Source organism: Phycodurus eques, chromosome 21 (assembly GCF_024500275.1).
Source record: "Phycodurus eques isolate BA_2022a chromosome 21, UOR_Pequ_1.1, whole genome shotgun sequence".
Lineage (NCBI taxonomy): Eukaryota > Metazoa > Chordata > Actinopteri > Syngnathiformes > Syngnathidae > Phycodurus > Phycodurus eques.
The window spans coordinates 13,158,264-13,183,584 of NC_084545.1; the positions used below are offsets into that span (position 1 = coordinate 13,158,264).

At 42.6% G+C, this 25,321-nt stretch overlaps 2 protein-coding genes across 2 annotated transcripts; one reads left to right on the top strand and one right to left on the bottom strand.

Annotated features, from left to right (window-relative positions):
• The first annotated feature begins 122 nt into the window (after positions 1-122).
• On the top strand, positions 123-23,330 carry oplah (5-oxoprolinase, ATP-hydrolysing). Its single transcript, XM_061666135.1, is given in 29 exon segments — positions 123-768; positions 1,249-1,427; positions 1,942-2,133; positions 3,184-3,298; positions 3,382-3,505; positions 4,096-4,291; positions 4,967-5,132; positions 5,252-5,390; positions 5,761-5,828; positions 6,084-6,259; positions 6,461-6,601; positions 6,681-6,793; positions 8,378-8,548; positions 8,656-8,793; positions 8,862-9,000; positions 9,857-9,969; positions 10,329-10,480; positions 10,568-10,728; positions 10,801-10,833; positions 10,835-10,903; positions 10,993-11,167; positions 12,370-12,554; positions 12,626-12,772; positions 14,031-14,165; positions 14,257-14,406; positions 14,501-14,658; positions 16,057-16,217; positions 16,304-16,401; positions 17,508-23,330. Coding segments are annotated over 28 exon segments (3,939 nt in total). The 5' UTR covers positions 123-768; positions 1,249-1,256; the 3' UTR covers positions 17,661-23,330.
• On the bottom strand, positions 19,289-23,619 carry foxh1 (forkhead box H1). Its single transcript, XM_061666136.1, has 3 exons — positions 23,094-23,619; positions 22,543-22,647; positions 19,289-20,974 (listed from the first exon to the last, which is right to left on the bottom strand). Exons 1-3 carry the CDS (start codon positions 23,526-23,528, stop codon positions 20,021-20,023), a joined length of 1,494 nt encoding a protein of 497 aa, XP_061522120.1. The 5' UTR covers positions 23,529-23,619; the 3' UTR covers positions 19,289-20,020.
• Positions 23,620-25,321: the final 1,702 nt, after the last annotated feature.

Sequence of the window (25,321 nt, forward strand, 5' to 3'; positions counted from 1 at the left end):
CTGGCTTACCTACGCAATATTTTTTTGTGCTAAAGACCCTGGCCAGGTTAGAGTGACAGCACATGGAAGCTGAATTCTGATTGGACAAAAGATCTAACACCCACATTCACTACGGGAAGCAGTATAGAACGAAGAGCATAATATGCTGTTGTGAAGTCGTTATGACACATTTATGGAACAAATAATAGAATGTATGCTGTAAATGTAGGTCAGTGCTTCTGATAGCGTTTTGACGCGAGCAGAGAAAGCCTTGCTGGCCCAAATGTCTCGGAAATGAAGCGATACACTGAACGTTAATGGTATTTGGTTTAACAGTTATTGAATGTTTAATGTTATAGTTTGTGCTTTCAGTCATTAACTACATTATATCATAATAAAGGTACAATATTTATGATGTTTCACCAAATAAGTATTTTGGGGGTCTCATTGTTTTTACTATTATGGTTCGCGTTGAGTATCGTGCACTTTGTTATGGTACGTTCACAATACCACGTAAATCGTAAGTTTCAACCACGTGTTTTGCGACTACACGTTACTTTTTGTGTCGTCTCATGATTAAAAAAAAATGAAGTGAAGACTTGGTATTTAAGGTCTTACATTTAAAAACGCTGTGCCCCTGACGGTAGTTTAGTCGCCTTGCTGTTGGGGGGCGGAGCTCCAGCTTAGTGTGTGTGTGCGTGAGTCGCTGGTTCGAATAAGAAGCTGCTGGGAGTTAGGACACCAAGAGTTGACAGATCGACTTATTGACGATTAACACGCGGCTGACGGGTAAGTTAAAGCAGTTCCCCTTTCATTTCACGGTTAGGAACGCACTCCACACATTGCAAACATACATTAGTGTCTGCGCTATACTGAGACCCCAATCCAATCCTTGCACTACAATCAGGTTGAAAGTCTTTCGTGCATACTCGTGTGACGGCGCAAAACGATAGATTTGCGTTCACTTCTCCACAAGTTGTACAGTTGTGCGCTTTCTTTTTATATGCGCTACTCGCGCTTAAACACGTGTCATATTTCCGCAGACTTCCCGTGGATGAATATTTTGTTTGGGTATTTAATGTGATGCAATATGTGTCTAAAAAATTCCGATCTTGTGTTCAAATGTCGAGCATAACTTATAAATAAGCATGTTGCATATATATGTTGTGTGTGTATATATATATACATATATATATATATATATATATATATATATTTTTTTTTTTTTTTTTTTCTGTGCTTCTCAAACTATGTACCGGTTGTCCACAGTGCTCACCATGGCCCACATTCAAGGGAAGTTTGACTTCGCCATTGACCGAGGAGGAACCTTCACGGACGTATTCGCTCGACTACCAGACGGCCGGGAGAGGGTCCTCAAACTGCTTTCGCGTGACCCCCAGAACTACAAAGATGCCCCCACTGAGGGTATCCGCAGAGTCTTGGAGGAGGTAACCATGTCTGAGCATGTGTCGTGGGCTCTACAACCACAGTAATAAACATGTTGTTAAAAGAATAGCTTTCAGACAGCGTCTATCAAAACTGAGCATGATTATCTTTTGCGAAGGCAGAATATTTCCGACACTTGTATTGGATTTCATTGATGCTGTTGCATAAAAAGTCATGGAGTGCATTGTAATGTCATTCTTTGGCTTGAAAAAGTACGTTTATATTCATGCGCTCATCAATACAAGATCATGTTTCACTATAATTGAAAGCATCCAGCCATGGAATTTGTATAGCACTTGTCCTCATTAGAGTCAGGGATGAGCTTGAGCCTATCTCAGCTGACTTTGGGTGAGAGGCGGGGTGCACCCTGGATTGGTCGCCGGCCAATCGCAGATCATGAAATCAACACAACTATGATTTCACTGTCAAGATACTGTATTTTTCACCGATGTCATTGTTTCATACATACGTGACGTGTCTGAACTGGGTTTGCGTCGTGTCTGCCTCCGCCGGCAGGAAACGGGATGTGCCTTTCCTCGCGACCGGCCCCTCGACACGTCTCTGATCGGCTGGATTCGGATGGGCACCACGGTGGCCACCAACGCGCTGCTGGAGAGAGAGGGGGAGAGGACGGCTCTGCTGGTCACTAAAGGCTTCAAAGACTTGTTGCACATTGGAACACAGGCCAGGCCTAAGCTGTTTGACTTGGTTGGTAATCCTCACACTGCTACAAACAGTCATACTATGTCCCTCACAGGGCATATGTGCTACTTTGGAAGCATTGGGGGATAAGCAAGGTTGTTTTGTCATCTTTCAAAGAATCGTCTTAGAGTTTGCCCTCTAACAAGTGAACCATTAATGGCTAAGCGGTCCCTTATCTATAAGGGTCTGTCTCGGATAAACAGAAGTCTTATGTGCTGGTGTAAAGTGCCATCCAAATATTTAAAAACATAATGGAGCTGTAAACTACTACTACTCGTATAAAAAACAATTTTAAAAAGAAAGAAAAAGTTTGCTGAGCCATTAACATTGTATCACCAAAGAGGTGGTCGACTGTTTAGCACATCTGCCTCACAGTTCTGGGGATCGGGGTTCAAGTCGGGAATGGGCCTGACCACGAATAGGGAAGATCAGTGAATAATTGATTATTATAATTGCCATGGAGGAAAATGTGAATAAGCAGGGTATCACCTCAAAAAAATGTGTCTTAAGCGGGAGGTTGGGTGAAAAAACAACGTGAGAGGGTTTCCACGAAAAACAGCGACTACAAATCTGAGAATAGGTGAATTCACAAATGCTGAACCGTGAATATGCAGCAGTCCAATGTATACAACTACAACTATTGTTCATTCTATGTTAAGAAAGGATTTGGTGGGAGAAAATTTGCAATTTCTGTACACATTTTCTGCCGAAATGATTTCGCAAGAAATTTAAAAAGAAGACACATTTGCTTTAATGGGCCACAAAGAATGAAGTGGTGGGCCAGATCTGGCCCCTGGGCCTTGAATTTGACACCTATGTTTTGGATTGGTCAATAATTTGTACATAAAATAAAAAATAACAGACCAATGTGGGGACTGACCAATAGTGTCAATTTGTGAAAAAATATTCAAATTTCCAAATTTGGACATCGGAAGTTTGACAATATGTGCCTTCCTATCGGTTTATCTTTGGCACACTGAATTTGTCCAGCGTCTTGTATTGCTTTCTTTACATTGTCCACTATTATACAACACTTTATATAATGTGCACTCGCAGGAGGTGTCAGTACCTGATGTGCTGTACGAGGAGGTTATCGAGGTAGACGAGCGCGTTGTCCTCAAGCAAGATGGCTGCCAGCTCCCCAGGAAGGATCCTCAGCGTGTTGTCACAGGTGTAGAAACAAAAATAAACTCAAAACAAACTTGTATTTATTTATTTATTATTTTATTTATTTATTTGGGTGTCTATCCCCAGGCAGCACCGGGGATAGTCTGGAGGTGTGGCGGGATCTTGATCTGGAACGTGTGGAGAAGGACCTGAGAGGAGTTCTGTCCCATGGAATCACCAGTTTGGCGGTGCTTCTGCTTCACTCCTACACGTCAGCGCAGTGGCTTATTTTATACTCTTATGATAAGTCGACTCATTCACAAATGCTTTGGGAAAAAAAAAAAAAATCTTCCTACCAACAAGGTCCAGAAGATCTATGTCCACAAGCAATAAGGTTTGAAGAGAATCTCTGTCTACTGTACATGAAACCACATTTGATGGCTCTTAACTGCATTTAAGCCAATCAGAGGCGAGCTGACTTGGTTGCACTTTGGCAGAGAATAATGTGTTTTTGATCATGTCAACATGATTTTAAAGACACACCCATCACATGCACACTTTTCTCTCTAAACCGGTTTGGTCGCTGTAAGTTGATGACACAAGTTAGCTGTAACTGTGCATGTCCACCATATTGACTCAAGTGTTTTACTTTATTTTAAATCCCAAGGCATAAAACTACCCTCCGTTTCTGGAATGATGTTCACGCCAGACTCTCGTTCACTGTGCGGCTCAGTACTTAAAATTGCTCTTCGTGAAACCTCTTGATTGAATTATTAAAAAGATGTGGCCCAATACGTTTGTACATTGAATGTATGTTGTGGCTCCGTCACAGTTTCCCCTGCCTTTCTCTTTACCCCTCAGGTGGTCTGACCATGAGAAAGCCGTGGGTGCCCTGGCTCGTCAGCTGGGCTTCACCCAGGTGTCTCTGTCCTCCGAGGTCATGCCGATGGTCAGGGCGGTTCCCCGAGGTTACACTGTCTGCGCCGATGCCTACCTCACACCCAAAATCCGGGAGTATCTTAAAGGCTTCACCTCTGGGTTTAAGGGGGCTTTGAAGGTATGCCCTTTCAATTCGGTGTCATCGTCGTCATTAACATAGAACGTGGGTAGAGATGATTTGATAAGTGGGTTTAAATCAGGCCTCTGGCTGGCTTGCACTGAGGAGAGGCTTCCATCGGGCCACCACACCATAAATCCCCGACTGGTGGAGGTTGACTTTCTCGGACTTTCTCCCATCTCCCGACTGTATCTCTGGAGCTCAGCCACAGTGAGTGGCTCTTGGCCAGATCAGTGGCAAATCTGTCTCTGAGCTCTTCAGGCACTTCCTTTGACCTCATGATTCTCATTTGGTCTTACATGCACTGTGAGCTGTAAGGTCTTATATAGACCGGTGTGTGGCTTTCCTAATCAAGTCCAATCAGTATAATCAAACACAGCTGGACTCCAGTGAAGGTGCAGAACCATCTCAATGATGATCAGAAGAAATGGACAGCACCCGAGTTGAATATATGAGTATGGCTGTGTGATATTTCAGTTTTTTTTTCTGTCAATGTAGGGTGCTGTGTGTATGTTAATGAGGAAAAATAAGTAACTTAAATGATTGTAGAAAATGGCTGCAATACAACAAAGAGTGAAACATTTAAGGGGGTCTGAATACTTTCCGTAGCCACTGTAAATGTGCGCCTGTTGCATTCCAACATCAGGTTAATCTTATGTTACCTTCTGTCACGAGGGTGTGGACGTCCTGTTCATGCAGTCAGACGGTGGTCTGACTCCCATGCAGCAGTTCTGTGGTTCGCGCGCCGTCTTGTCTGGCCCAGCCGGCGGAGTTGTGGGTTACGCTGTCACTTCTTACATCCAGATGGAGAAGAGACCTGTGATTGGCTTTGATATGGGTGGTAAGTCTGTGGTTTTGTTTTGTATTTACACTGCTGTATACAAATATTTGTGTTATAACAAGTGACAGCTCTCTATGTCCACAAAAACAAACAAAAAAATGCCTTCTGTACTTCTGCAGGAACATCGACTGATGTGAGTCGTTACGCGGGCCAGTTTGAGCACGTGTTTGAAGCGACCACAGCTGGAGTCACCCTGCAAGCGCCTCAGCTCGACATCAACACCGTGGCAGCAGGCGGGGGCTCGAGACTCTTCTTCAGGTCTGTCACAGGAATCGTTCGACCGCTGGTGGGAAGCAACAAAACACAAATAATTTGTAGATTCTTCAGGTATCTGGACTGTACTTTGAGTATTTATTTTTCTGACGACTTTTACTTTCACTAAAGTAAAGGAGTTGAATCAGTACTTCTACTTTTACTAAAGTTTTTGTTTCCACAAGTATCAGTACTTCGACTTAAGTACAGAGTGTGAGTACATTTGCCACCTCTGTGTTTGACCCACTGATTGTTGATTCAGCTCTTTCTTTGGGTCTCATGAGATTGTGTTAGGTGTACGTGCAGTAAATATTGGCACGATGTCATCTCTCTTTGGTGAAGGGCGTTTGTCTTCTCATTTCTCTTTCCTTGTCAGGTCGGGGATGTTCGTGGTTGGGCCAGAGTCTGCTGGTGCACATCCAGGACCGGCCTGCTATCGGAAAGGTATTGTACATAACAATCATTGCTTCACTTGTTACCCTGAAAATAAAGAAAAAATGAAACAAACTGAAATTTCAGTTCGACATAAAATTTTGTTTTTGCACATTTCTTTAAAATTTGAGGTAATTTGAGTTATAGTTTCCTATGTTATTAGACTATGAAATTATGTCCTTTTTTTGGGGAACACGCACAAAAACCCAATGTGTGCATTAAACTGGTAAAACGTTATAACATGGTATTCCTGTTTGATTATCCTAGGTGGTCCTCTTACTGTGACAGATGCTAACTTAGCTCTAGGCCGCCTCCTCCCTTCCTTCTTCCCCAAGATATTTGGACCTGGCGAGAATGAACCGCTATCCCTGGAGCAGACTATGACGCAATTCCGTCATCTGACCCAAGAGATCAAACACTTCCTGTCCTCTAACAAATCACAAGTACTAATATTTTCCTTGATATCACATTATTGGACCTATTTTCAGTTACAAAATGTTTGATATTATGTTGTCATTTGCCACAGTGGAAAAGAGAAGTGGTTATCAAAACTGGACTCTAACTTGCTAAAGGCAAAATTTTAAATGTTGAGTGTAATAAAAATGAGGCAGAATTTAATTGTTGTATTTTTTTCTTTTTTGCAGACTATTGCAAAGGCCACAAACCAATCAAAGAGCAGTACTTTGCCCAAAAGCCAATCTGAGATGACTTTGGAAGATGTGGCCATGGGATTCATCCGTGTGGCAAATGAGGCCATGTGTCGGCCAATAAGAGCCCTGACACAGGTACTGAAGTAACAACGTACGCTTTCGTATTAGAGTGTGTTAAATATGTTGAATGTTATCTATCATATATGCACTCTAGGCAAAGGGCCATGACACGTCTCAGCATGTTTTAGCGTGTTTCGGGGGTGCCGGTGGCCAGCATGCCTGTGCAATCGCCCGATCCCTTGGGATGAAGACAGTCTTCTTACATAAGTAAAAATAATACCTACGAGAAGGGTTGGGCATCGTTTGAATTTGAGCGATTCCGGTTGCTTATTTCGATTCCGGTTCCAAACGATTCTCGATTCTGATTCTTTTAGGGGGCTTGGTCCAAAAAGTTTGCGTGGTTTCAATAAAAGGTGTCCAAATTATGGACATCCATTTTCTTTGCAGCCCGCAGCATAGACTAAAATGAACATTTGACTCGAGGTTCTTCATTATCAGTATCAATATCAAACCTATGATCTAAAAGGCAATGTGTGTGGAACTAGCCTAATTTACTTAATATTCATTAATTAATGATTCAGCTTAAAGTTAAATATAGCATTGTTAAAATTATTTGGTACTGTTTCAAGTGTTGCACTGAGGCAACTGGTCATTATTTTTAAGAAAGTTAAGACACACTTTTGTTTGCGCAGCCGCCGTTGGGCAGCAAGCACGTCATCGCGCGGGGTTTCTTCTTCGTTGGTTTACGCCGCTTCTTGGTTGTTTTTCGCCACTTCCTCTTCACAGCTGGAGGACTAGGCATCGAAACTGGCAACCGAAATTTTTCAATTTGAACGGTTCCGGGTGAACCGGAACGTTAGTCTAGCGATGGGCACGGGAGTTCTTTTGAGTGTACTGAATCATTCGAATCAGTTCATTAAAAATATTTCTTCAAAAGATTCATTCACCGAATCGGTTCCAATCGGGTCTCGATTCTCAATGCCCAACCCTACCTACGAGTGATCTTCTGTTGTTTGCATTAGCACTCATAAGGTTTTATTAGCTACACTCTTATAATCTGACAAAGAACATGTATCCATTCCATCCATTTTTTAAAAAAAAAACATTTTTAATTTTTTTTTTCTGTCCCAGTTTCATGGTCATGGGGTAACTAGATCCAATTTTTTTTTCAATTAAAACAAAACATTTTGTCACTTAAATTTGTGAAAAAAGATCTACCAACTGGAATTGACTTGATAAGATTCTTAAAATAAGATCTTATATCTTAAAACACGTCTTTTAGTCTTGCTGAAAGTTTAGAAAAAGTCAATACAGTCTTAAAATAAGGACAGTAAGATGTTTTGACAAGAAATAAGTTCACAAAGTAAGATTTGAGTTTTTGCAGTGTAAGAATAGTATGATACAGCAGCTTCATTTACAAGTGATGTACAACTGCAGTGCGTCATACTGAGGGCTGGTTATATAGTTTCTTAATGTTAAACACGTTCACAATGCGACTTCACACTTGTGATAAACATATTGTTAAATTAATATCTCTTTTCTGCGATTGACGGGCGACCAGTCTAGGCAAGGGTGTATCCCGTCCACTGGGATAAGCTCCAGCTCACCTGCGACCCTAATGAGCACAAGCGGTATGGAAAATAAAATGGATGGATGGATGGATAAAACCTCTCTGACAGTTTATCTAAATTTGACAGTTATTGTCCTTGTTTTGGCAGATTGTTCCTTAGATTGTGCAAGTGTACCTAACGTGTTTGTTGACTGTAGCGTCACAAAAACACTAAACACAGTTTTTAGCTCACACTTTTGTCAAATGCTTGCTGTACTGTATATTTTTGCTGACATCTTTAGGTACAGTGGCATTCTGTCAGCATACGGTCTGGCTCTGGCGGACGTTGTGGAGGAGGTGCAGGAGCCGTGCTCACTTCAGTACGAACACAATTCTTTCGGCGAGCTTGACCGTAGAGTGGAATTGCTCTCACAACGTTGCCACGACACACTACGTGCACGCGGATTCAACAGGTTAGCACCAGTGAAGTTCTGTCTCACACCGTTGCCCTTGTTCCTACTTTTGCTTCTTGCAAGATGAATGTGACATGGCATTAAAGTAATCTTTCTTATCTTCTCAGTAGCCAAATAAGCACTGAGGTTTTTCTCCACCTGCGCTATGAGGGCACAGACTGCGCCCTCATGGTGACAGCAGCCGGTTACCCCCGAAATGAGCAGACTTCTCAAGGTGGTGACTTCCGCAGTGCCTTTACTCAAAGGTTTGTGCGATAAGAGTCCAACCGTGTCTCCCTGTGTTACAATGAGCTAAGGCTTTGTTCTTGTCAAGGTATCTGAAGGAGTTTGGATTCACCATCCCAGACAGGCCCATCATGGTAGATGATATCAGAGTGAGGGGCTGTGGCAAGTCTGGCATCGAAGTGATGTACAAACCAAAGAAGGGACGCGTTCAGGCCAAACCTGTCACGGTATTCTGACTTCCTTGCAGAATACTCAAGCAAAGAGGAATACACCAAATCTCATACTTTCAGCCAGAAATTTGATGACTTCCTAAAGTAACCCAGAGTCAAATTTGACCCGTTCTACTAAAATGGATTTTAGATTTAAAAGTGCATTTTGAAACAAGTGGTGGTAATTGTGGGAATCTTGGGACAGTGTTTACGGGGGAGTTTGAAACACTTCTGAGAACTGTCTGTGTTTCCTCCACATTTGCCACAGAAACATACCTCTCTTTGTCTTTGAAGGGTCAAGGGGTGCTCTCGAAACAGTAAAATATTAAATAATTGAATTATCATACATACTAAACATGAAATAAAGGAACAGAGGTTATCTTGAGGTCAGAGGATGCCTTGACACAGGTTTGAGATCTGTACCTTCAAAAACAAGAACTGTACCTGAAATGTAGTAGATGAAATTGCTCTTTCCCTTTACTCTGAAACATGAATTAAGTATTTGTTTTATTATTATAGGGTGTTCACTTGGGGTGGAACGGTTCACAAAATCCACGGTTCAGTTCATATCGCGGTTTTGTGGTCATGGTTCAGCCCGGTTGACTGCTAAGAAAATCAATTATGTCTTGCATAGTTAACTCGTTCACTGCCAGCCTTCCCGGTTAACATGGATATTTGACTTCTAAAGCCGTCAATGGCGGTGAATGTGTTAAGAGTGAAAGAATGTCTCCACAACTAAACTAACCTCATTTGGATGCACACTCGGGGAATAACATTTATACCTCTTACAACAAACAAAAGAAAACAAATCATAAGCGCTTGTGTTCTGGAAATGTGCTTAATGACAATGCGTCATCTTTGGCCTTCTCTCTAGATGACCAAATGCTACTTTGAGGATGGTTACCATGACACCGCCGTGTATCTGTGGGAGGAACTTCCTTGTGATCACACCATCCCGGGACCAGCCATCATCATTGACAAGAACAGGCACGGTCACTTGATTTATGCTTAATATAGCTAATATTTTGTCATCAAAGTAGCTGCTTCTGCACAATCTGATGAGATATGTATAAAAAAAATTACGAAAAGGATGCTCAGTTTTGATGAAATTTAGATATTTGTCTTTATAATAGTTTGCCCCTTTCATGTAACTAATGAGGTAACCAAAATATAAAAAGCGTGGTTCATTGCTGTTCTTCGATATTAATAATAATAAATCTATTCAATCAAACTTAAGTACTGTATTAATATCTTTAAGACAGAATTTGATAGACCTCTTCTATTGGACTTCAATAGATTTTGTAGGTGTACCTAATAGATTATCTATTGTTGTCTTTCCTCCTCAGCACGATCCTGGTCGAGCCCTGCTGTGAGGCCTGTTTGACAGAAGGGGGTGACATTTGCATGACGGTTGGCACCGACCCTCACTGTGCAGTGGGCACAGAGCTCAACACAGTGCAGCTCTCCATTTTCTCCCATCGCTTCATGAGCATCGCAGGTTGGCTGACAACACTATCCGCAAAGACCTCCAAAGTCACATATGCAAAAACCTGATTTGTTCTGATCTACCTTTGTGCCTCTCTAGAACAGATGGGCAGAGTTCTTCAAAGAACGTCCATCTCCACCAACATCAAGGAGCGTCTCGACTTCTCCTGTGCTGTGTTTGGACCAGATGGCGGTCTTGTGTCTAACGCACCCCACATTCCTGTCCATCTTGGTGCCATGCAGGAGACTGTCCAGTACCAGGTATGGAAGCTTTGTGAGCTGTGCAATTTAGCTGGTTCATCCCCAAATATTCAGTTCTTCTTTTCCGTTTAGATCGTATCTCTGGGGGGGGGACTGAAAGAGGGAAGATGTGATTCTGAGTAACCACCCATGTGCCGGCGGCAGTCACCTACCTGACCTCACAGTCATCACTCCAGTCAGTCACTGTCATGTGGAATCTCTCTTTTGTTTTCCCTCTTTACTACCGCTCCTCTCCAACACCAACACTTCCTCCTTTAATTCCAGGTGTTTAGGAAAGGCGTTAGTGGGCCGGTGTTCTTTGTAGCCAGCAGGGGGCACCATGCAGACATAGGAGGCATCACTCCAGGCTCCATGCCCCCACACTCCACCTCTCTGCAGCAGGAGGGCGCTGTCTTCATTTCCTTCAAACTGGTCACAGGTGGAGTCTTCCAGGAAGAAGGTAGGGCAAGAACAGATTGATGTTTTTTTTTTAAAGCATTTGATGCTGTGGATAGGATAGGATTCAATTGTATTTGTGTATATTCATTTCACACCATTTCAACTCCACACAAGGACAGCCTAAGCTAAGTATATAATGTAATGTATAAGTTGTGATAACAGAAATGCAAAGGTCTCAAATGTCGATATTTAAATGACTTTTAATCTATTTTAAAGGTCCCGTATTTTGCCAAACTAACTTTTTCTAGTATTTCGAATGGAATATTGTCTCTATGGTGCCTCAGTAAACATGAAATATGAATTAAAAGCTTTCACGCATTTCTGCGTTCCAGACGGTTTTTTTCCGAAATGCCTGAAATCATTCATTCATTCATCTTTCGTACCGCTTATCCTCACTAGGGTCGCGACTCTGACTCTGGGCAGGATGCGGGGTACTCCTTGAACTGGTCGCCAGCCAACCGCAGGGCACATATAAACAGGTCATTTGAATTTCTCGAGCTTATCTACGTCACTAGCGAAGATCTCCGCCTACCTCTCTGCTCCCGAGCCAGCGCTGTCCACATAACAAACGTGTGCTCTCACAAGTGGGTCTTCTACACGGAGGCAACCAATCAGAGGAAAGGGGGTGGTCTTCGTCATATATGGAGAAAAGCGGATACAAAGCTGGGTCAAACAGAAGTAGCTGTCAGAATTGCCTTTTCCTGACACTCGTATGACAAAACCAAGGTGTTTTTTTGTTTTGTTTTTAATGAAATTGACACTTTTATACTAACTCCTTGTTAGAGAGTTACTCTATGGAAGTATAAATAGACAAAATACGGGACCTTTAAGTAAGACTTTGGGGAGAACATTTATTCTGTTTTTTTAAAAAAGATGAATTATGTATGACTTTTGAACAACAAATCTCTTTTAAGACAGCCCCATTCCATTCAGAGGCAACTGTCATATGCATATGCCTTTGTATAATCGTGCTGGTGACAATATTTAGGTCACTTATACCACTGCAAACTCTTCTCCCGAGCCTTTATTGTATTTTCTATTTAATGAGGTTAAAATGGTTTGTGAAATAATATATTGGTAATTATGAAATACCCACAGGCTACTAATAACATGCAAAATATGCAGCTTTACATTTTACGTTACTTTCTTCCCACAATGCTTTTCTGTTTTGCTACTTGGTTACCCTCGCTGTCCCCTCATCAGCTGTGACTGAGGCTCTAATGGCTCCAGCCCAATACCCAGAATCCTCTGGAACTCGGAATCTCCACGACAACCTGTCGGACCTGCGCGCTCAGGTAGCAGCCAACCGAAGAGGCAGTCAGCTGGTGGGAGAGTTGATTGACTGCTATGGGCTGGCTGTAGTGCAGGCCTATATGGGCTACATCCAGGTAATAATGGCTCCAAGAGCAAACAGTAGAAAGTTGACCCCCAGTGATGACATGGCCTATGCGTACTGCAGAGTAATGCAGAGCTGGCAGTGAGGGACATGCTGAGAGACTTTGCGCGTCGTCGACGGCAACAGACAGGCTCCTTGGAGGTGGAGTCGGAGGATTTCATGGATGATGGCACCCCAATCCGACTGCGGGTCAACATTAATGAAGACGAGGTGATAATCTACTGAAGTCAACACAATGACTTGTCAATGACTCGACATGGTGCCATGAGACTTTTTTTTTTTTTAACTGAAAGCTTGTTTGTTTATATGGCAATTGTGTTTTGCAGCCATCTTTTAAAACAGAGGAGATTTGTACGCGATTACGCCACAAACAATACAATGCCTAAACATTCACTGTTGTGGAGTTTGTGCTTATAACATTTCTCCAGTACAGTGTCCATTTACTACACCACTACTGCATTTTATTACCTTCTCTGCCTGCTTTCTAAACTCATATACAGTACTGTGCTAAACTCTGAAGTCGCCGCTAAGTTTGTTTCTTTTCACCTTTTCACAGCAGTCAATATGACTTGTATAACATTTACTAATAGGACATTTGTCTTCTCGGACCAGAATGTGTACATTTTGGTCCTCAAAAGTGCAGTTTCTCTTTGCGGTGCAGGTAGACAGCTAGGTCTTGACGTGAAGAGTTAGCCCGTCTAGGTTGTGCCATCTGCCTGCTCAGTGGTTGCTTGGTCACCCCAATATAATCTGTACATCAGTGCATTCCTTACTGCACTCAACAGCATACAGCAGGTCTTTCTTCTAGGTATCGGGTGCCCAATCTTTGGCGTGTACCAGCACCCCAAAAGAATGATACCACTCATGGTTTGAGGCGTGCCTCTTACTTAGGGGATAAATAGTTGGGTTTCCATACCAACACACAGGCTACAGCTGTCCTATCTAGCCGATGTGCACAAACTCATGAAGCCCGCTCAGAAGGCAACCAGAACAGTATCGTTGCCATCGATTCAATGCCTTGAGAATGAAATGACTTGGCAAAATGAGAATATTCACAGGCATGCTCCCATCTGTTCTCCGTCCTCCATGAACAAGGAAGTAGCCTGCATGCTAAATAATGACTACATGAACTAACAAACCCAAATATAAAGCTCTTTCAACTGTTTTCACTTTTATTAAGAGTTCAGCCTTGGTGGAGGTCTGCGATCTACTTAGTGGCATTCTCGTTAAATATAGTCATTATGGCATTGCTAAAACAACAAATCTAATGGTGGTCTCGGACTTTTGCACAATATTTATACTACTGACAAAGGGTATTTAAAAGACAGCTTTGTCAAGGACAACAAACTACTGGACATATCAACAGCGTAGTAGAAGGGAGAAGATAAGTCCAATGTTTTGACTATAACATACTTGCACATGCTGACACTGAAATGAAGTTGCCATTAACACCCTTTAACCACTACAGGGTACTGCGGTGTTTGACTTCACTGGGACAGGCACAGAGGTTTGGGGGAACTGTAATGCTCCTCGAGCTATTACTCTCTCTGCCCTCATCTACTGCCTGCGCTGCATGGTGGGCCAGGACATCCCCCTCAATCAGGTTTGATGCTTCTCTCCATCTAATTTGTCTGTGCATAGTGGAGCATCATAGTACAAGCTGTTTTATGTTTTTCTCCCTCCCGCACATTTAGGGCTGTCTTGCCCCCATCAAAGTCATCATCCCTCCAGGTTCCATCCTGCAACCCTCAGAAAATGCTGCTGTGGTTGGTGGGAATGTGCTCACGTCTCAGAGAGTTGTGGATGTCATTTTTAAAGCGTTTGAGGTCTGCGCCGCCTCTCAGGTGAGGACGGCTGCGATAAGATGGTGGCACTTCATACGATCATGCTGATTTTAAAACATGACCCCTATATGACAACCTATGTCTTTGTTATCAGGGTTGCATGAACAACGTTTCATTCGGCAGCGAGAAGGTTGGATATTATGAGACCGTCGCTGGTGGCGCTGGGGCAGGGCCAAGCTGGAATGGGAGAAGTGGTGTTCACAGTCATATGACCAACACACGCATCACTGACCCAGAGATTTTAGAAAAGAGGTAAGACATGGGGTCTTCAGCTGCCTCCAGCTGTGGCAGAGGAAGATTCTGTCATCTGTGTTCACGGTCACCAAAATTGCATGCCCGAGCGTTCTAAAGCGGCAGCGCAAAGCACAGGGGAAAAGGATACGCCGGCATGTAGCAACCCTGGCCAACAACGAGTTAAAAGGTGGTACAGTGTTCGCTTCGCTAATTCATCTATTAGAGGATTTTTGGGGGAACCTGCAGTATCTTCTATTATTCGCTGAAAGTCTCAACTATTCAGTGTTTTTGTGGTCAGGCCAAAGCCCAGTGTAATATAAAGGTATTTGCTGTGGCACTGTTTTTTGACATCTTGAGGCCAAATAACTATGTAGGAATGAGGGGAGGAGCTTCATTTCGTCAGCCCGTACCCCTATCTAATAGGAAAGTAGGAAAGAAGTGCTTAGCCACCATCTCATGGAATCTATAAGCAATTATAAGCCTTTGTAGGGAGAACCGGGAGGGGGGTTAATTACTTGCAGAACGCTGTATAGATAACCTTAACAAGGTTGTTGGCACCTACAGTTGTTGACTTAAAACCACAGTCTCTCTTTTAAATCTGGATCTCTTGGCCTACAATGCCTTCGTCCCGTGGAGATCAGTCCATCCTGAGTGGAAGTCCTATGAAACCTACCAACTTAATTGAAGAACCGGGGCACATACCCTAGCAATTTTAAGATGACCTCGTCCCTCATGCTCAACAGCCACTGCTGGCATTGTTGCAGGGAAATAGCAGTCTGAGACTCAGTGATACCTTCAGCTTGCATTCAAAATGAGGACAAGGTGCCGTGCACTGTGCACTTCAGAGAGAAGAATGCTAACTAACTGTTGCAGCTGTATAAAGTTTCTTCAAGGACTGCGCTTTGCACATCTTGCTGCCCTTGAGCATGCACATATACACACACGTGCATAGGTTAAAAACGTTATTCAGTTAGCTGTAAAATGGCAATAAACAAGCTGAGTGTATTTTTTTTTTTTTTCAAGTTTTTTTATTTAAAAATATTAAATATTGCGTACACTGTGATTTTGTGAGAATGGGCTTTTGACTCATTTTACTTGATTTGCCGTGGGAATAGATTATTAAATCAATTGAATACTATTTTAAGTTTATTGTAATTTTAGACAATAGTAAGGAATTCTTGAAATACAAATGTGTGTAAATGTGGAAAAACATCCACGTAGGTATATTTATTTCAAAAATAATATTTTTAACACTCAATTCTATGTAACAAGTAGCATAGCATTATATAATGTAGTATTGCAGCTATCTTAGGCACTCTGTTTTCATCAGTTGTTTGACGTCACAGTTCACTTCACACCAGTGAAGGGGAACAATCAGTTTATCAACTTATTGATTGTTATGCCCATCTCTATTAGGTACCCAGTGATTTTGGAGCAGTTCTCTTTGCGACCCGATTCAGGAGGTGCAGGGAAGTACCGCGGAGGAGACGGTGTGATTCGGAAGCTCTTGTTCAGGGACAACGTGGTCCTTTCTGTACTTAGTGAGAGGCGATCCATACGCCCGTATGGCCTTGAGGGTAAACACAGTGAACCTGCATTCAAGATGTCTTTATATTAAATTGCGTGACCATTTTTGTCAATGTTCTCTGTCTCTTCTGATCAGGTGGTGAAGGTGGTGCCGCGGGACTGAACATGCTTCACAGAGCTGATGGCAGAGTGCTCAGTATGGGTGCCAAGACCAGTGTCAGCCTTCAACCGGGGGTAGGACAATGATTCTATTTTATATATATATATATATAAAATGTTATAATTCTTTCTTGTACTAGATGCTGTATGAACTTACTTGACAACTTTTGTTATGATGTACACTGGTTCCTGGAGAGACGTGGGACCCGACCGAGTTTTTCGAGATACGAGCCGTTATTAGGACGATTTTTTTTTTCCTGAGGAAGGCCGCTTAACTTAATGTTAATAAACAATACAAAACGCCATTGACACACTAACGGTTAGCGTTTTTTAGTTGCGGTTTTAGAACCCTTAAGCAACGGATATTTGAACACAAACGGTGGAGCGCCACATGTAGACACATATAACAATACTCACAAGCATATACTATATTCTTTATCCTGTATGAAAATTTACTCATATTACAGCATCTTACTAAGTCATAGTAGTAGAAATACTATTCTTGTTCGTTTGTGTCTGCATTACGATATTATACTGCCTCCCAGTGGCCAGGAGGAGTAGTGCAATTAATTGGATGGCAGCATTAAATCAAGATGCAAAAATTCTCCTTTTCCTTATTAAAAAACACAAACACAAATTGTCGTTGATTAATCCTGTCTTAATCAAAGCAAGTGTTCTGCTCTGTTGCACCTCAACTAGCTTGCAGTCTCAAGAATAATTTGCTTCAATATGATGCGCGGTGGTTAGCACATCTGCCTCGCAGTTCTGAGGACAGGGGTTCAATTCCCAGCCCCGCTTCTGTGGAGTTTTCATGTTTCATAATTTTTTAACGATTACAATTATAGAGTAATAATTATGTTGTGAAACTGAACAGAATTATTTGCATCCTACCCCATAACATACACCAATAACTGGTAACGTTCTTGAAAGAAATTGTTGTGGAAGTGAATTTCCACAGGTTGGTAGCTCTGCAGTCATAGCCATAAATGCAATTTTACTAATGATTGTCATAGTTTTATAATTAATAATCGGCGGGTTTGATTTATTTTTATATTTTAATTGTAAAGCGCTTTGTGTTGCATTTTTTCCCCCCCAGAACTGTGAGGCACATGTGCTAACCAGTCGATGGTCGGGAACCCATGCGCTAAATCAACGCTGCATGTATCTGTTTCCCTCTACAGGACATGTTCTGCCTATACACCCCTGGGGGAGGTGGGTATGGGAAGGAGGAGGAAGCAAATAGAAAACCACAGACAAAGCGCAGGCGCTTGAATGAGACTTTCCCCGAGAGAGGCAGCGTCTTTGAATACCGCATGGCACAAGAGGGAGTGTGACTGAGCAGAAACAAAGCAAATACAAGTGGAAAGGTGGAGTGATTTGAAGGAATTACAAGATTAGGCGTTCAAAGGTGGACTTTCTTTCAAAGAACACATGTGGCACATAGAGAAGAAGAGACATTAAAGTCAGATCTCTCACAGGAATGCCATTATCATTTATTATCCAAAAATGTTTATTGCTGATGTAACCATGAGAATTTCAGACGATTAATTACATAAAGTAATACCTTGTTTATCGTGGGGCTTAGGTTTGGGACTACCCCCACGATAGGTGAAATCTGCAGCGTAGCGAACACGTATTTTCAAATTATTTATACATTATTTTAAAGCCGTATGAACATCCCCAGACTCCTATTAATCTTCCACACTCCTGTTACCCTGTACCACACTCTTAAACATACAGTAATGCATGCATACACTATGTACATTTATGTTTTGATGATTTTTTATTTTTTTTATTTTAATTGTAACGTTTTAGGCTAGTGTTTATTTTACCATTAAAAAAAAAATACAGCATACACTCAAAATCATAAAAACTGAATCCGCTATAGGTGAACCGCGATATAGGGAGGGAACACTGTATGCACATTGCTGAAATACATTTGTAACTAACTTAACTTTTACAAGGGCTTAAGAACCCTATTAGGGTCAGCAGCAAACCTTCCACCTTTACATACCTTTTTCTTTTTTTTCATTTTTAAGTAAGGTGAGTCATTTTTGTATTAATAGTGGAAAGAAAATCCTGCAGATGTTCTTTTATGGATCTTGGCCCATGACCCTCGCGGAAGAAAAGTTTCATTTATTTTTGTTTGTATATTAGAGTATGTATATATTTGAAAAAAAGGACAGCCCCAAAAGGATGAAGCACATTTTATACTCCTGAACTAGGGTTTGAGTAACGGAACATTGTGGTTACTCTTGGAAGCAAGTACAATGGGGAAAAGTCATAAATTTAAATGTGTGTGATTGCTGAGGTGTAGCCTCTTGATTGTCTTGTATTCGGGTGGAGTGGGTGGGGGCGGTGTTGTTTCCCTCCTCCCTTTTTTGGGTGAGGAATGATGCAGGGGGACGCATGGTGAGGGAGTGCAGGCATGCGTAGGCTGCTGATAAAGAGATAGCGACCACTGCGGAGGAAGCAGCAGGAGGTTGACGGCTGCTGGATTTTGGATGTAAATCAGATGGGTTCTTTGCGCTAGCTGCAAATTCCAATCCGGAGCCCGTGATTGATCAAAGATATAGCTTCCTTGTTTATGGATCTCAATGCCTGTGCTCAAACACCATCTGTGGCACGATGGAGATTGGAGACGTGCCCCCCTTTGAGCCTACCCCGAATTATCTCCTTTGGTTTATCTGCTCAAAGCTTGCAAAAGCTGTGGTCTCGTTGACACCAAACATGACCAATTTAGGACTAAGCAACAATTAAAAGAATGTTCGGTAAAATGCAGACAATTTTTCTGTTCAATCAAAACAAACTGTTAATTAAAATGGCGAAAAATTAATATAAACTATGCATGGTAGAAAGACAATGAAAAGAATCTTGCAAGCAAAACTTTCAACTTTTGCATAGCTTTAAAGCCTTAAGGATGAAGTATCACAGCAATCTAATTTTGGACTAAAACAGCATTTTATTATACACCCTGTTCAGCATCATGACATTCTTTATACAGCTTAGCCCCAGAGACAAAATCGAGGCGGAAGGATGACAATATATTTTTAAAAACAAAAATATTTAGCTGTCAACACAGGTAGACATTTATAAAGAATTTCTTTCGGTAGACAATCACGACTTCAAAAGAGTGCAAATTAACCCCACAGTGCAAAGTCCACAGTCGACAACTAAAAATGAGGTGGTGGTCATTTCCTTTAAAAAAAATAAAAAATAAACCTGAGCAATATTTAAAGGAACAGTACAATCAATAAGCATGATTGATCTTTGCATGTAAAAATTCTGTGTAACTGTCTAGTGCCCTTTGTGCCTTCGATGCACCATTAAAACAGGATAAAAGTAATGTATTTCATGAGTTTGTAACACCACTGGGTTCTATTTTATGCACCATTTACTGCCCAATTCCTTTCACTCAGCCATAAAATTTAGTACAAAACACATTCAGCTGGCCAATAAAAAAAAACAAAAAAACAATGCAACTAAGGTGCAAAGATAATGCTGTATGTGGGAAAATGCAAATTTTCCTTGTAAGATTGAGGTAGATATGCTCAGTTGTACAGTTAGAGGTAGTTTCTTTATTTTTGCACCTTTTGCAAGTCATGTTTCAGAGTTGTTCCTCTGTGCCTGAAATGTCATTGTAGTTTGCATGCAATAAAGTGACAGTTTATAAAAGAGTCAATAGCTAAAGGAGTCAATACTGAGGGTACCGGTTTAAGGACGACCCATTCTGCAAGGTGTACTGACTGGGTGGCTGGTGATGTGAGTTTTGATTGGGTGGCATTAGTGCGTCAAACACACTCTTATTTGGTGGCACAGACTGCAGCATGTTGTCCAGGTCCATGATGAGCGGAGGGGGTTGGACGGAAACCCGTCCGCTGGGGAGGATGGGCCAGTAAGCATGGCTCAGAAAGTGACCCGGCGCCACATGAGAGCTCCCATAGCCATAAAGAGGAAGTCCACCATGTAGGGGCATTAGAGGTCCACTGTTGAACCGCATGCTTGGCGGGGCGACCGCATTGGGTGGGGCGTATTTGGCATAGGAGGTGGGCAGCTCCCAAGGTGGTGCAAGAGCATCCCGTCGCGCTGACTTATGTAGTGGAGCTTTATATTCCTCATAACCGTCTGATCCCGCTTGACCATCGGGAGGGAGACGCTTCCCATGTAGGGACCCCCCCTTCCAGTCTTCCTCAGAGGAAGACGAGGAGGTGGAGGCTGGGCTAGCTGAGCTGGCAGAAACACTGCGGGCAGAAGAGGCGTAGCGGGGTCGCGGAGGGGGCGATAGCTGGGGGCGTGCTGTCTCGCCCCAACAGCCCATGTCCACATCCCCAGAGCCGCTGTTGGGGCGAAGGCTGTGGAGCAAAGAGTCAATAGCGAAGGATGAGTCCAGCTTGGGTCGGAACAAGTCCTCTCGGGGTGGGGAGAGGTTCCTGGGAGGGAACGTTGTCACCGGGTCAGTGGGCCGCGCTGGCTCGGATTCTGGCTTGTGGCCCTGCAGGATGTAAGGGGCCAGATCCTGAGCAAAGATGGTCTCATCCTGGCGAGACACAGCAGTGTTCTGCCTCTTTAAGAGTTCCATAGGAACGCAGCTCAGCTCCACAGCCCAGAAGTTACCTTTGCCCTGGGGCTTGCTGGGATCTTTTAACACCTGCGGGTGGAAGTATCAATGAATAATGAATAGTTGGGCTGGGCTGACCCCCTTTCACATTTATTCACAATAACAGTGAATAGAAGCTTCAAACTGGTTTGAGGTTTCAGCCAAAAGACCATCAAAGAGTCTTGTCGCAAGAATTAAGAATGTGCAAATAGAAGCGCTGCATTTATACAGTTATGCCAAAAATGATTCCTACGCTGGCCATATTTTCAGTCAATTGAGTTCTTATTTGTTACATGAGTGCCGTTATATGAAAATGGCTGAAAATTATGAGAAATAGGCGCAGGAAAGCATTGTAAGAACTATACATACAATATCGAACAAGTTTGAGAAAACAATGTGATAATTTCTCGCATAATTAGTGCAGTGGTTCTTGAACTTTTTACACCACGTCCCACAAAATAACCAACATTAAAATACAGAAACTTATTAGGCCCAAGAGTTTTAATACCTGAAAAGCTTTGTTATTATAAGACGTTATGCAGTTTGAACACGAACGCTGCACTTCTACAAAGGACAATTAATATATTGTCCTATGTAGATAATATACATAAGTATATTTATTATTGTAAGCCAGTGTACAGTTTTAACATGAACACAGCACTTCTATAAAGGACAATCTAAAAAAAAAAAACTACCCGACTGATTCAATGAAAAATGTATTGCATGTAAATAAATTAAAAAACAAAGATTAAATGCAAATTATTGCACTAATAAATTTTTTCCTTTTGACTGAAAAGTTAAATACAACTGAACTGTATTTAAAAATGTTCGGTACTGGATTTAACAAAATGTGTGAATAGGCACACAGTATGCATAGCATAGCAAGTATGCAAGCTTCATTCTAATACAGTGTTACATGTTTGAAATGTAGTACGTTTTATTTGTATTTAATTTAGTAAATCTTTCCCATACCACTTGAGGGAGCCTGTGTAGCACAAGTGGCACGAGTCGTAACACACTGAGAATCACTGATCTAGAACATTCTAATCCACTACTGTGTACATTTTAGATTGTCCGTTTTGAGAAGGGGTTTTAATAATTTAGGACATGGGACATTTGGTCAAGATTTTTTTTTTTTTTTTTTTTAAATCAATATGCATCTCTTAATGCAACTCATTTGAGTCATTCCAAAAACACTAACATAACTACAATTTAAAATTAGGCCACATTATGAATCATTTTGGGCTCGGAGGAGCAGACTCAAACATGTTTTGTGTTACTGTAATTTGTGGTGGTGCTGCAGTGCGCCCAAAATGTTCGGCAACGCTAACACCTGCAAGTGTAATGCAGTGCAGTTCTACATTATTGAAAACTGCGACCACAATAATAAACATCTTGCTATATGATTACCTCTCGATGGTGCCAACTGAACGGGACAACGCTTGAACGATATGTGATTATTGTCATGGTGTCAACCTGAGTCCAATTACATTACATGAATCCAGGCACTGCCGATGAAATGTCATCCAAACGGTGTGCGACGCTAGTCTTCAGCTGGAGATTATTAAAGAGTATGTTCACGCAACTTCTTTTGCTGTCAACTGCGTTACCATACAAACCTTAACAAAACAGTCATATGAAGAAAGGTTGTGTCGCACAGAATCTCTCCAGCCTTTGTAGTTCCCCTTAAAGAATGGAAAGAGGGTGCTAATCTCCTTCAGAATCTGAAACCAGACCAGCAAAACATATTGTAGATCACTAGTAGCTTGAGGTGACGCCAATGCCAAATTGCACTTGGCATTGGTTAACAAATAGTTGACTTTCCTATTTGATGTCCATGTTGAGGCTAATGTACTGAACTGTATATCTTATCATCCTCTTGCTACATATCAGCATCTGGTTGCAGTGCAGTGCAACTTGGCTTATCGGTTAACAAACCCAATAATGGCACGGCTGGCATTCACTCAAGTGTCAACAAGCTTTGTTGTTTTCTGTCTTACTGTATATTGACTTAACATTGAATCTTCATCTTATTTTCTTGAATAAATCGCTCCTTTGACTTACTGACTCTAGAAAGTCAAAAGAGGGACGTGCGTAAAACCCTCAAAGCGACATTGGGTGCATTTGCAATTTACAATCAAACGCATGCATGTTTTCTAATGGCGTTTACCTCAGATAAAGTCAGCTTCTTCTCCGGCGAGCGTTGGATCACCATGGCAATCATTGCAAGGTAGGAGTACGGCGGTTTGGGGTACCGCTGATAGTTCTTCTTCTTAGCGCCTCTCGGTGCGGGCGCCTCCCGCCGCTCAGCTTCTCGTTTGGGGTTGGCCTCGTGAGCGTTCCCGTACGACGGCTCCGGTGCTACGGGATTAGCGTCCATGAATGCGCCGGTGATGTGCTCCTGCGGGTGGACTGCTGCGGGCTCGGAGAAGCTCGGTGGCGGGTGCTGGGGGACCATCTGCGCCGGACGCCGCTGGCTCCGGTGCCGGACTGTGGAGCTCCGCGCTACGTGGCCGGGCGGACGACTCGAGTCGAGGCGATGGTCTCCGAGGTGGCTGAGAGCGGGCGGTGCCATCAGGCTGTGCCCCGGCCAGTGCTTTGTCATGCTGATGGTTGCTGCGCGTTCGGACAGGCGGACCGAGAGGGGTGGGGTGGGGTGGGCTGGGGGCGGTCAAAGAGTCGGTCCTTAACTTGCGGCAGACTGCTGGCTCCAGGCTGACTATTTGAAGAGCAAACAATTAACAGTTTCATGTCAATCCCGCTGCGTAATCGAGAAGAGAATGACGCGTTATCTGAGAGCAGGATGACTGATCGCCGAGGGGGTTGGGGTTGGGGGGGGGGGGGGGTCTTGTGTATAAGACACTAAACCACCTGTAAATAACCTTTATGATAATATCAATTTCCCCACCTTCAACACATGAATGCGGATTTTGCTCTGGAGACGTGCGTAATCATTTACGCACGGCCGCTGCGTTTCGTCAGGGAAGATACTGCAAAAAATAATAGTAATAATAAAATAAACACATCAACATCATATTTAAAAAAGGAACTTTAGTCATCTGATTATCGCCAATAAACTCCGGCCGCGCATCAGTATTATGTGATACTGCACGGAGGCTCTCTCTAAAGGAGGATTCATGGGGAGTCGTACGCGCAATCAACAATTTCAATATACGAAAGGAATCTCTCGTTTACAGCTACGACACAATTTGAAAAATCACACGCCTTCTGATATCGTTTGAGAATATTTGCAGTTAAATGGTTTCCGGAGCTCAGTACGTTGCGCGTTTATTTTGAAACGAGTCAGCAGATGCAGAATTTTCAAACTCCAACTTGGAACTATACGAGGCTTCAGTTTTGCAGCGATCTCGCTCCCAGTTGGACTTCTCGGCGCGACTTTGCATTGCAGGACGTCATTCAAGCTAGAAAGTAGAGAGTTTCGGGAATGCGCCCTCTTTTGTTCCAATTAACGTAGTGCTAATGTGGCATCTCTTGTTTCCCAGCAAGACAGTGAAAACAAGTTGGATTAGGAGAAACCCCGTCGGCAGGCTGACGACCAAGTGAGTATCCTTCCCATAGAGAAGCTGATTAGCATGTGAGTAGATTCTGGAGGGAGGGGGGTGCAGTGTGTGTGTGTGTGTGTGTGTGTGGGGGGGGGTGCTCAACTCCCATTTGTGGGTTTTGTGGGGCTAACGAGCTGCGAAGTGTTCGAGATGGGCAGGACATTCACACCTTGGACAAGGACAATCTTGCGGTCGTTTTCCAAAAAAAAAAAAAAAAAAAAAAGACACGAATCAACAAAATCCTAATTTCCTAGGACTTCGCGAGATGAACTGTCTGGAAATCAGTTATTATTATTATGATTGAAGGCCTATGAATGGCCTAATGGCCTATGAAGGCTACACGCTGTAAAAACGATAACTAGTAATGGTTGATCTCATGAAAGTCTCCAAACTAAACTGACTCAGAAATCAAGGTTTCCATTTACAACCTACATAACAACCGACACATTTCTCTCATTGTTGTCCTCACTAATATTTTCTAAATAGCACAACAAAGATGATTGACTTTTGAGTCGATTATTTTTTATTATTTTTTTGAGTTATATCAAGAACCTGTAAAAAAACTCCACCTCATTAGTGAAGTGCGCATGCGCACGCGGTCTTAACCAGTTTGAACTCGCCCGCCGACTGAACCTGAGCCGTGTGACGGGAGTCCGTCGACAATTTGGTAAAACTTGACCGAACGTGGACAGTTGGATGTGAACTGAATTGTTTCTGCCATTACGAATTTTTGTCTGGTCTGCAGTTTGATTCGAGCGTTGGAATATTTTCACGGACAGGAGGCGGGAACGGACAAGCATTTTGCCCTAGCAGCTAAGCTAACTCATATATTTCC